Consider the following 11990-nt stretch of genomic DNA (forward strand, 5'->3'; position numbering starts at 1 on the left):
ATAAATATAGCCGAATTGAATATACTGTATACATCCGAATTGAATAGAATAATATACATCATATTTCTTGATTTTTTATTGTTTAAATACAACTGAATTCAATACAATTTAAAATATATAAGACTCAATACATCTGATTTGAATACAATATATATAACGGAATTCAATACAGCAACATACATCCCATAACAAGTAATTAATAACTACAGAATATAATTAGTTAAATTATAGCTACGCCCGAGTAATAAGCCTCCAAACAATAGCCCCTATAATACCGTTCTCCTCGTGGCTGGCCTTATAGACTTACTTGACCTTTGTCTTATCATTCACTAATTAAATATTGTTCTTGTCTTTCAACCATTAATATCGCTCCACATTAAAGAAAGAATCTCTTTCTCTCTCATAGCCTCTATATCAATGGAGTAGCAGTTACGGTGACCATTAATGGAATTGTTGTGGTCAACTGACAGAGAGTAGCTGTAGCTTCTCCCTTCCTTATCTCTTCTTATTACTCCACACCCATTTCAAGATTTCCCTCATTAATACTGTTTCTTCTTTGCAAATACCGAAAACAGCTTGATTATACTAAAACCACAAGCAGCACTTTTATTTCACGTAAAATCCAAGAGCCATGGCTGCTGCATGCACTGGTTCTAAAACCACGCGTCTTCTCTCTGCTCAAGATAGCACTGACTTCACTCTTGTCCATAAATGCCCACAACAAAAACTTCTGCCATTTAACCCCTGCTCAAGAATATGATTCTTAGCAGTAATAGCAGAACCAATAAGTGAAAAAGTCAAACCTTTTCTGCTGTCCTATTTAGTCCTATTTTTGCTTTCCTTATCTTTCATTTCTCTTCAATAACAGATATGAGGATGCTTAAAGGAGTTTTCGTAGCTTTGTTTGTTGTAACATTAGTTCTTATATGTTCAAGTGGATATGTGTTTTGCAAGAATGAAACCGAGTCATCATCATCAACACTGAAGATTCTTTTGGAGATAAAGAAATCATTTGTTGATGGTCCAGAAAATGTGTTGAGAGATTGGTCTGAAAACAATCCAAATTACTGCAAATGGAGAGGTGTTTCATGTGCAAGAAACTCAGTACAAGTGGTGAGCCTAAACCTTTCTGATTCTTCACTCAGTGGGTCAATTTCACCATCCATTGGCCTTTTGCATGACCTGCTCCAACTTGATCTTTCTTCTAATCTGCTCTCAGGTCCCATTCCACCTACTCTTTCTAACCTTACTTCTTTGGAATCTCTCCTCCTTTTTTCCAACCAACTCACTGGCCCCATTCCCATTGAAATTGGCTTGCTGAAAAATCTCCAAGTCCTTAGAATCGGTGATAATGGCCTAACAGGGACAATTCCAACTACTTTTGGTGATCTTGAAAATTTGGTCACTCTTGGCTTGGCCACATGCAACCTAGGTGGCAAGATTCCTTCTGAATTAGGAAAACTCAGCCAGCTTGAGAACCTGAATTTACAGGAGAATCAACTGGAAGGTCCAATTCCAGCTGAAATTGGCAACTGCTCCAGCCTAGTTGCATTCAGTGTTGCTGTCAACAATCTCAATGGAACAATCCCAGAAGAATTAGCAAACCTTAAAAACCTCCAAGTTCTCAATTTTGCTAATAATAGCCTCTCTGGACAGATTCCTGCTGAGCTTGTTGGAATGAATCAGCTGCTTTATCTTAGCTTGCTTGGTAATCACCTTGAAGGTTCGATCCCAAAGTCTTTGGCAAAGTTGAGCAACCTTCAGAATTTAGACTTGTCTGGAAACAGACTTTCTGGTGAAATTCCTGGAGAATTCGGCAACATGGATCAGCTACTATTCTTGGTTCTGACAAGCAACAATCTTTCTGGTAGCATACCGAAAAGCATTTGTTCCAGTGCGAGCAGTTTGGAACACATGATGCTTTCGGAAAACCAACTTTCTGGTGAAATCCCTGTGGAATTGAGAGATTGCAGGTCACTAAAGCTGCTCGATTTGTCTAATAACACGCTCAGTGGTTCGATACCAGTAGAGCTGTCCGAGTTGGTTGAGTTGACTGATCTCCTGCTTAACAACAACACTTTGGTTGGTTCAATATCTCCATGGATAGCAAACCTCACAAATCTGCAAACGTTGGCATTGTCTCACAACAACTTACGTGGCAATATACCGAAAGAGATAGGAATGCTTGGGAACCTTGAGATCCTCTTTCTATATGAGAACCAGTTATCTGGAGAAATCCCAATGGAGACAGGCAATTGTTCTAGCTTGCAGATGATCGATTTTTATGGAAATCAATTCACAGGCAACATTCCCATTACAATTGGAAGGCTAAAGCAGCTGAATTTCATTGATCTTAGACAAAATGATCTCTCTGGTGAAATTCCCGCCAGCTTGGGGAATTGTCACCAACTGAAGACCCTTGATTTGGCAGATAATCGACTATCTGGTAGCATCCCTACGACGTTTGGTTATCTTCGAGCTCTGGAGCAGCTTATGCTTTATAACAACTCCTTTGAAGGTAATCTTCCTGATGAACTGATCAATGTTTCAAATTTGACGAGAATCAATCTTTCTCATAATAAACTGAATGGTAGTATTGCTGCCCTGTGCAGTTCAACATCGTTTCTTTCTTTTGATGTTACAAATAATGCATTTGATCATGATATTCCACCCCACCTGGGATATTCACCATTTCTTGAAAGGTTAAGGCTAGGAAACAACCGTTTCACTGGAAAAATCCCTTGGACATTGGGATTAAACCGTGAACTATCACTGCTAGATCTCTCCGGAAACGAATTGACTGGTTCAATACCTGCACAGCTTTCTCTGTCCAGAAAGCTCACCCATCTTGATCTCAATAATAACCTTCTTTCTGGATCAATCCCTACTTGGCTCGGAAACTTGCCGCTCTTGGGTGAGCTCAAGCTGGCCTCTAATAAATTCTCAGGACCTCTTCCTAGAGAATTGTTCAACTGCTCAAAGCTTTTAGTGCTGTCTCTAGAAGACAATTCACTGAATGGAACTATACCCCTTGAAATTGGTATGCTCAATTCCCTTAATGTCCTAAATCTTGACAGAAACCAACTCTCTGGTCCCATTCCAACTACCATTGGCAACTTAAGCAAGCTCTACATACTCCGTCTCTCGGGAAACACCTTTACTGGTGAAATACCCAGTGAAGTAGGACAGCTCAAGAATCTTCAAAGCATACTGGATTTGAGTTTCAACAACCTCACTGGCCAAATTCCTCCTTCTGTTGGGACACTCTCTAAACTTGAAGCACTTGATCTATCTCATAACCAGCTCATCGGAGAAGTTCCTCCTCAAGTTGGTGAAATGAGCAGTTTGGGCAAGCTTAACCTCTCTTACAACAACCTTCACGGCAAATTGGACAAACAGTATGCACATTGGCCAGCTGATGCATTCACCGGGAATCATCTATGTGGAAGTCCTCTGCAAAATTGCGAAGACTCCAAGTCCAACAATCAGGATCCAGGGCTAAGTAACTCAACAGTGGTAATAATTTCAGTGATATCAACTACAGTGGCAATTATACTTCTGTTGCTTGGAGCTGCCCTCTTTTTCAAGCAAAGGCGAGAAGCCTTTAGAAGAGAAAGTTCAGTAAATTATGCTTACTCTTCCAGCTCTTCCCAAGGACAAAAGAGACCACTCTTTGGAAGTGTTGCTGCCAAGCGCGATATCAGGTGGGATGACATCATGGACGCAACAAATAATCTAAGCACCGAGTTCATAATCGGATCTGGTGGATCTGGAACTGTCTACAAAGCTGAGTTGTTTAATGGAGAGATAGTGGCAATCAAGAGAATACCAAGCAAGGATGATCTGTTGCTGGACAAAAGCTTTGCAAGAGAAATCAAAACACTTTGGAGGATAAGGCATAGGCACTTGGTGAGGCTAATGGGGTATTGTAACAATAGAGGAGAAGGTTCAAATCTACTGATATATGAGTATATGGAGAATGGAAGTGTGTGGGATTGGCTGCACAAGCAGCCAGCTAATAATAAGACGAAGAAGTGCCTCGACTGGGAGGCGAGGCTGAAGATAGCAGTGGGATTAGCACAAGGAATTGAGTACCTTCATCATGATTGTGTGCCCAAGATCATTCACAGGGATATCAAATCCAGCAATATTTTGTTAGACTCTAACATGGAGGCACATTTGGGAGATTTTGGGCTGGCCAAAGCCATTAAGGATAACTATGATTCCTTCAACACAGAATCAAACATGTGGTTTGCTGGTTCTTATGGTTATATTGCTCCAGGTATTTAAATTGATAACTTTTTCTGAATTTTCGATTTGCATATGTTGTATCCACCAAATTTTGTGGTTTAAACCGAGTTGACTTCTTTTGTTCGCAGAGTATGCTTATTCTTTGAAGGCAACAGAGAAGAGTGATGTTTATAGCATGGGTATTGTACTCATGGAGCTTGTTAGTGGAAGGATGCCAACTGATGGGAGTTTTGGAGAAGACATGGACATGGTGAGGTGGGTTGAGTCGCGTATTGAAATGTCTGGAACTACTAGGGAAGAGCTCATTGATCCCGTGTTGAAACCATTGTTACCCAATGAAGAAAGTGCTGCATTTCAGGTGCTGGAAATAGCACTGCCATGCACGAAAACTGCACCTGCTGAAAGGCCATCTTCCAGGAAAGTTTGTGATCAATTGCTACATGTATTTAACGACAAGGTGGTTCATTCTGATAAGATGAGTCCAGACAATTACGTTTAGTTGTTTTAGTCAAGGAAATTTCTTAAGCTTTTGAAAATCAGAGAACATTCATCTTCTGCAAAACTGAATATGTAAAAGCATTGTTTCAGGCTAGGAGCCTCAAGTTCACAGTTGTTTGTTGATAGTCTAATTCCTAAACATTTTATGTACAACTGATGGGAATCATATTGTATCAAATGTCTCAAATGTGAGAAGCAAAAAAGATCTTATGATAATCAGAATAAAGACCTTTTAACCAGTTATTACCAATGGTCCACCAAGGAAAACATGTTTTCCTGCAAAATTATGTTTCTCAACCTGGAATTTGAGGTTGTATTCAGCCACAGTAGTTGATAGTATGGCTGATGGCTCGGCAAATTGAGCTATTGTAAGAGAATTTAATCAAGAATTTTAATGGAAAAGGTATCATATCAGCCCAATACAAGAAGTTGCGAGGAGCTATTGTTTTCGTGGTAAGATTGATCCTTAACAAATAACCATAGAGGTCCATGCTGCTGTCTCAGCGACAAACCAATTCATTAGCACTGTAAAATAACAGAATTGGTTATGTTGGCAAGAGAAGCGTACGAATGTCAAGAAACATATACTTTCCACATTTACCTAAAATCGATCCTCACAATCCTAAATCATGTAATACGCATCAAAACCCACATATCATAATAATCTGGGGAAATCTTTTTCCCTGTAATTGTTTTCTTTCCATTTAATGGAATTGATCCGACTCAACCAGACCAACTATTTAAAACCAATTTTCAACTGAAAGAGCTAAAGCTCAGCAAGCAACAGCTTGTGTCCTAACAAACTCAGACGTTGCTGAAAGTTCGAAGTAGTTATATTGAATTGACAGTGAAGTATTAGGGGAGTTCACTTCCACCATGCCAGCGAATGGACCATAATACAAGTAGCTTTATTACTTATAATGCAATTTTCATTATTAGAGAACTCGACTGGAAGTACTCCACATACAATTCCATCATAAAGCGTCTTTTAGCTGATTCAAAAATCAATGATTTCTGCAGCCTAATAAAAGGGAAACAGCAGCTTAAACAAACAAAGCTGACCCCGTCTTCAACAAAACAAAAAATGACTCGTCATATAAGCTGCTACTGCACCAAATTCTCCGAAAACCACCCATACTGGTAATCTTCATAATCATCTGAAACAAGTGTTTCAATATGCTTATTGGAAGTGATATACAAGAGCACAAAAGAGTCACGAAAGGACTACACAAAGCATTAGTGGGAGGCCACTCAACAAAAAAAATAGTCTAGACCAGAGAGCAAATATAGATATGCCTAGAATATCTGATGCAAACACAATGCAAAACCATTGAGTATAAGGACAATTGCAGCTTTCGTGCTTCATCAGTTTAGCTAAGCCTTGGATATTGCAGTTGGCTTCTACACAATTTTAACTAGCTTCTAGATAGAAATATGATCAAGTCATATCCATCTATTGTTGATCAAAACTAAATGTTCTTGAAGGAACACGTTAATCTAAACACATTAGATTGGCGCGTCAATCGTAAAACGAGAACTTACTTGTTCGCGTAGCGGAAGCGGAAGACGGATGGACCCCGGCCGGAATCACTGGTCGGTGCTGGTTGTCACATATATCACAATCTAAACCCCTCGTCTCATTTGGGAAAAGAGAGCTTGGTAAAATACTGCAGAGAGTGTATTTTCTTATTGTAAACAGTAAGTGTACTTATATATGGAATAATAGGATTAACTAATAACCCTATTGGGCCTTCAAGCACCCCTTATTAGTGGATCCAAAATTTCATACAGTTTAGAACCAGAAATCTAAATGATTGACAATTTATGGATTTAGCTAGTGTCTTATTCTCTTTGATAAACTCTAACAGCAAATTTAGCTCTTTGGACGGAAAAGGTCAAATATATCCCTCTACTATGTGAAAAGGATCATTTATACCCTCCATTATACTATCCGTCCACCAAAACTCTTGATTCACGGAATTGATACAAAAATACACTCTCTGCCGTTAGGGCCCTCCACCATGGCTAACGCAATCTCATGTGGCATGACATTTCGCTAAGATGGACACCATGTCACATGCCACCTCATAAATTGCTTGGAAAATCGCCTTGCTCTTTTGCTCTCAATTTAAGTTTAACTTCTGCTTATGTGCATTACCTGTAAAAGATAACAACACTGATATTTAATGGGTTAGTAACTAGAGATTGACTGGGATTCAACTACTACTCTTCTATCGTGAAAGAGTTCAAGGTGATCTCAAACTCTAACACTATCTTCTTCCTAAACTGTGTTCTCTTCATGTAAGGAGTCTTTCTCTCCTTATCCAATATGCAACCTTTTCGATCAGATCAGGAGATATTACTTCTTGATAAGTTAGATTTATCTCCTTCACGTAAATCTCATATGTACAAGTTGATCATGACTGTGCTTCACAAGATGGACCTGGTCCATGTCTGAGTTCTTTTGTCAATCTTTAAAACTTCATCTGTTCTTGGGCCAACAAATTCCCCCTTTTTGATGATGACAAACTTTGCGCTTTTTACTTACTTGGATCCTATAAGAACTCAGCTTAACCATCAATACAAAGTTTAGAAAATTGACTCACCATCAAGGACCAGGTTAATTAGGTTATAAATATCACATATTCAAAATGTGTAAAGCACAATATTTCTTTCCCCTTTTGGCATCATCGAAAAGTTGCATACAAAGTGTGAGTCCCAGATTTTAATAAGTACTCATGGACACTGGGACAACTGCAAGTGCAATCATGGTTTAATCATCAAGTAATCAAGCAAACATATTTAAACTATCAAATAAAGATTAACATTGAACAAGAGCATAAACAATATATATTATTGATAGAAGATATGTTGCTACCACAATCCACAACCAGAAAGCAAAAAACATTTAAATCATGAGCAAAAAAAGATAGAAAAATCCCTAATCCGGGTCACTGAAGGTACTAGACAGGTTCAAGAGACAAAGGCTAGAATTCCTAAGGCTTGGGGGAGCTAGAGGTTTGTTTTTGGGCTTGGAGAAGATTCAGCATATTGTGAAGAATTCCATCATTCTTCTCCTTTTCCTTGGTAAGCTCAGTTCTTTGAGCATCCCTCTCAGATTCTACCTCTGCCACATGAGCCTTGAGCCTAGCTATCTCAGTATCCTTGGCTTCACATTCCTGAACAAGAGCCCTGACTTTACTGTTGATAGAAGTCTTCTTGCATGAACCAGGTTTATTTGGGATGTCATTGACTAAATAGTCATAAGAATGCAGAGTATTAATGCCAAATTGGTCCTTGGTTGAGGCCATTTCCCATTTCTTCAGACGCATATTGCACCTACCCAGAATCGTAGTCAGAATAAAGCCATAGGGGGTAGCATGAGCTTTGGAGCCATTGATGACTCTGTCCAGCAGCTTGATGATAAATGCAGGCCAATTAATTTGCCTTCCACTTTCCAGGCACTCCATCAGAACTAATTCCATATAATTTAAAATATGCTTTCTCTCCTGCCTGGGCAATAAGCACTTGTTGACAAATTCAAACAAGACCTTGTGTTGTGGCCTCATTTTACTCTTCTGAACAGCCCTAGCCTCATTCACATCTTCAGCATAACAGAACCTCCTGGTAATTTCAAGGGCAGTAGGAAGGGAGTTTAGAAAAGTCCACCTTTGCCTTGTATAGTCATCAAACCCTTCAGAGGGTATGTCAAGGATCTCTCCCAGTTTCTCTGCATCAAATGTCACTTGAACTCCTTTCACCAGGCTGCTAACCTTGCCATACTTAACCTCTGCATTTGCCATGAACTCAATGATCTCATTCCTAGATAGCCTTCCATCCATCTGAAGGACCATGTCCTTTCAGCCCTAAGCAGCTAAGGCATCCACCAGTCTCATCATGCTTGGTTCCAACAGGTCTTTCAACAACCTACCCTTCAAAAATTTTCTTTTGCCAAACATGGCAAGCTTATCTTGTTTACCATCAGACTCATCTTCTTCTTCTTTACCACTCCATTCCTCATCTTAATAAATTCTAACTTTTTTACTTTTCATTGCAGACCTTGTCCTCTTGGCTAATGAAGGTTCAACAGCTTCAGACATAGAGGAAGACTTCTTGGAAGACGTCTTGGGCTTTTTGGGCTTGGGGGTTTGAACCTCCACTGTTGGAACTTCCTCCTGATGGACCTGTTCCATCTCTTCAACTTCCACAGCCTATGAGGACTTTGCAAACTTCCCTTTTCCTTTAGCCATCCTTTTCTTCTTACTCTCAGCCAGAGCCTTTTGTAGATCACCCTCACTCTATTTCACCTTGCTTCTTGTGGCTCTTCCCTTTGGCAAGGAAGTTTCAGTAGTTGTTGGGGATGAAGCCTTTCTCTTCTTGGAGGTTTTAGGAGCACTGGGGGCTTTTGGTGCGGGAGTTCTTCTTTTCTTTGGACCATAATGTAAGCACGTGATTTTGCCCTATATGAGAAATACTCCCAAAAAATGCAAAATAAAATGATTTTCCTTGGTGTGCAAGTTTGAGTATTTTGTGACATTTTTGGATTATTATTTGTATTTGTTTGTGTTTGTTTATTTGCTAAATTAATAAAAAATACAAAAATATATCGCATTGGCATGTAGGATTTAATTCTATAATTGTTAGTAATTAAATTAGTTTTATCAAAATTAAAAAATTTACAAAAATATGCATCTTTTGCATTTTTAGCATTTAATGTCCAAATGAACAATTTTATGTTTAATTATTACTTAATTGTGCATTAATTGTTATTGGTAGTTAATTTGCGCTTTTATAACTTAATTTAGTTCTTAATAATAATTTAAGTATTCTTATAATTTAGTTTTAGAAAATAAAAGAAGAAAAGATAACAAAAATACAAATAAAAATCGGATTGGGCCACTTCTTCAATTTTCAACCCCAGGCCCAAACAATTGTCCACGACCCAGTCCACTTCACACGGGTCGACCCGGTCCGCCCCATGACCCAAATACCCCAACACCCTTCTTCATTTTTCAAAACACAAAACAAAAACAAAAAAACAAAACAAAACAAAAACCCTAAAAACCTAAAACTAACCCATCCGCCCCTTCCCTATCTTCTTCTTCCCCAAACTCAAAAACTCCTCCAAAGCTCCAAGCAAGCATCCATGGCTACCTCCCCATACACAACAAAACACGCACACACGCAGCAGCCCATCCATGGCTGCTGCTTCTTCGTCTTCCTCGTCGCACAACTCGCCATGGCCAGTCGACGCTCGTCGAGGCTCGTCGACGCTGCTCTTCCTCCTAGCTCCATAAACCAGCTCCAGTTGCACGAAAATGGTGGCTCAAACCCGTCGCGCTTCATCTTCCTCACCATCGTCAAGCAGCAGCTGCTGCGTTATCCAAACAACCTTCGGACGCCGCTGCTTCTCCTCCTTTCTCCGAGCTGCGGCTTCATCGTCCAAACCCCACCATCGCCGCTGCTTCTCCTCCTTCCTCCGAGCTGATGGCTGCTCGTTTCTTCTTTGACCTGCTTGCATGACTGCTGCGGCCAGCCATAAATCGACGTCGCAGCTGCTATAACTTCATCGCATTGCTGCCCACGAGCAGCTTAATTCGTTTCAGTTGTTTGATGCCACCATTTCGTTCGGTTAAGCTTTGGTCGAGGGTCGCCGAAACAGTCCGTATGTATGATTGTTCGATTCGGTTAGTAGATTTTTGAGTTTTATTTTGTCCGCATTTTGTTTTGATATTTTCGAATCTAAAATCGGCGAATGTTTGTTTTGTTCATGTTTATGTTTAGATATTTGATTTTGGTTTTGTTCATGTTTATGTGTTGTTTGTTAAATTAATTTTTCAGATTTCAAGTGAAAGATTAATTAGTTATTTTTCATGTTTATTTCATGTTTGTATTGTTGTTTAAGTGAATATTTGTTAGTTTAATGTTTGTTAGATCCAAATTGAAATTTAATTGGTTATTTCTTCAATTTGTTTCATGTGTTATGTATTTTCCAGAAAATATTAATGTTGTTTGAATCGTTAGAATCCGTCATTTTGTTGCTTAAAGATAGATTAAATTCATGTTCGTCTTGGGTTGAAGTTCATGTTTAAATCTAGTGATTTAATGTGAGTTTATGTTTGTCTTTGATTTGTTAGTTTAATTTGAATCATGCATATTGTTGTTTGTATTATTGTCTCTTTGTTCATCCATTAATGGTCTAAATTAACCAGGATTGGTTCCCGATATGGTTGATTTATTTCCATTAATTTGGAGTTTGTGTTGTTCATCATGTTCATGTAAATTGTTGTTGAAGATTGTTGAGAAATTGGTCATCTTGACTATATTTTGGTTGAGTTATGATTAATTGATTGTTTAGAGTAGAAGGGTAATTTGGTAAATTGCATTGCATTTAGGGGTAGATTTGTAATTGCAATAAGGTCGGAGGGGTAGTTTGGTAATTGAACATTATTTTGATTCTTTATGTTAAGCATGGGGACAAAATATAATGGGGTGGGGTTTTTGATGTACTTGTTTAATATAATGGGGGACAAGACAAAACATAATGGGGAGGAATCTTGTACTTTTTTAATATAGGCATGGGGGATAAATTATAATGGGGAGGAATCTTGTACTTTTTAATATAGGCATGGGGGACAAATTGTAATGGGTTGGGAATGTGTTAGTTATTTAATGTAGGCATGGGGGACAAAGTTTAAAATAAAGAAAACATTAAGTAGTGGGACAAAGCATGCCATTGGGGGAATAATTTTGGGGTTGGGAATTCAAGACAAGGTCTTGCTATATATATATGGTCATTTGACACATTAAAGGGGTAGAACTTGAACCTTGAGAGGATTTTTTTAGGAGAGAAAAAAAAAAGAAGAGAGTTTTTTTAGAACTTATTGTTGAGAGACTTTTACACTTGAGAGTTGACATACTTTTATACTGGAGAGAGTTTGCGATAGTAAAAGAGAAAGACAATTAGAACTTTCACTCGAACAATTCTGTTTGCTTTTCTTCGAGTGTTATTCAAAAATCCGAAGCTGCTGCATCTCGTATCTTTTCTCTCTTCTGCTTTGACTGCGATTGTACTTTTGCACTGCTAAGTTTTCAATCTGTTACTGGGTCATTCTACTGGTTGTTACTGGTTTCGCGGTGTTGCTGAACCTGCTGTTGCTGTGTTATTACTGCTGCTGACTCCTACTTCTTTTGTTCTTGTATTGCTGTTTCCAGGTACACATTTGTACACTCTTGGCTTG

The 11990-nt window shown here is 38.8% G+C and overlaps 1 protein-coding gene across 1 annotated transcript; it reads left to right on the top strand.

The window, feature by feature from the left end:
• Positions 1-316: 316 nt before the first annotated feature.
• Positions 317-4902, top strand: LOC107768782 (uncharacterized). The gene is made up of 2 exons (XM_016587925.2): positions 317-4282; positions 4380-4902. The coding sequence occupies exons 1-2, from the start codon at positions 871-873 to the stop codon at positions 4748-4750; spliced, it is 3783 nt and encodes a 1260-aa protein (XP_016443411.1). The 5' UTR covers positions 317-870; the 3' UTR covers positions 4751-4902.
• The last annotated feature ends 7088 nt before the right edge of the window (positions 4903-11990 follow it).

Source organism: Nicotiana tabacum, chromosome 22 (assembly GCF_000715075.1).
Source record: "Nicotiana tabacum cultivar K326 chromosome 22, ASM71507v2, whole genome shotgun sequence".
NCBI classification, from domain to species: domain Eukaryota; kingdom Viridiplantae; phylum Streptophyta; class Magnoliopsida; order Solanales; family Solanaceae; genus Nicotiana; species Nicotiana tabacum.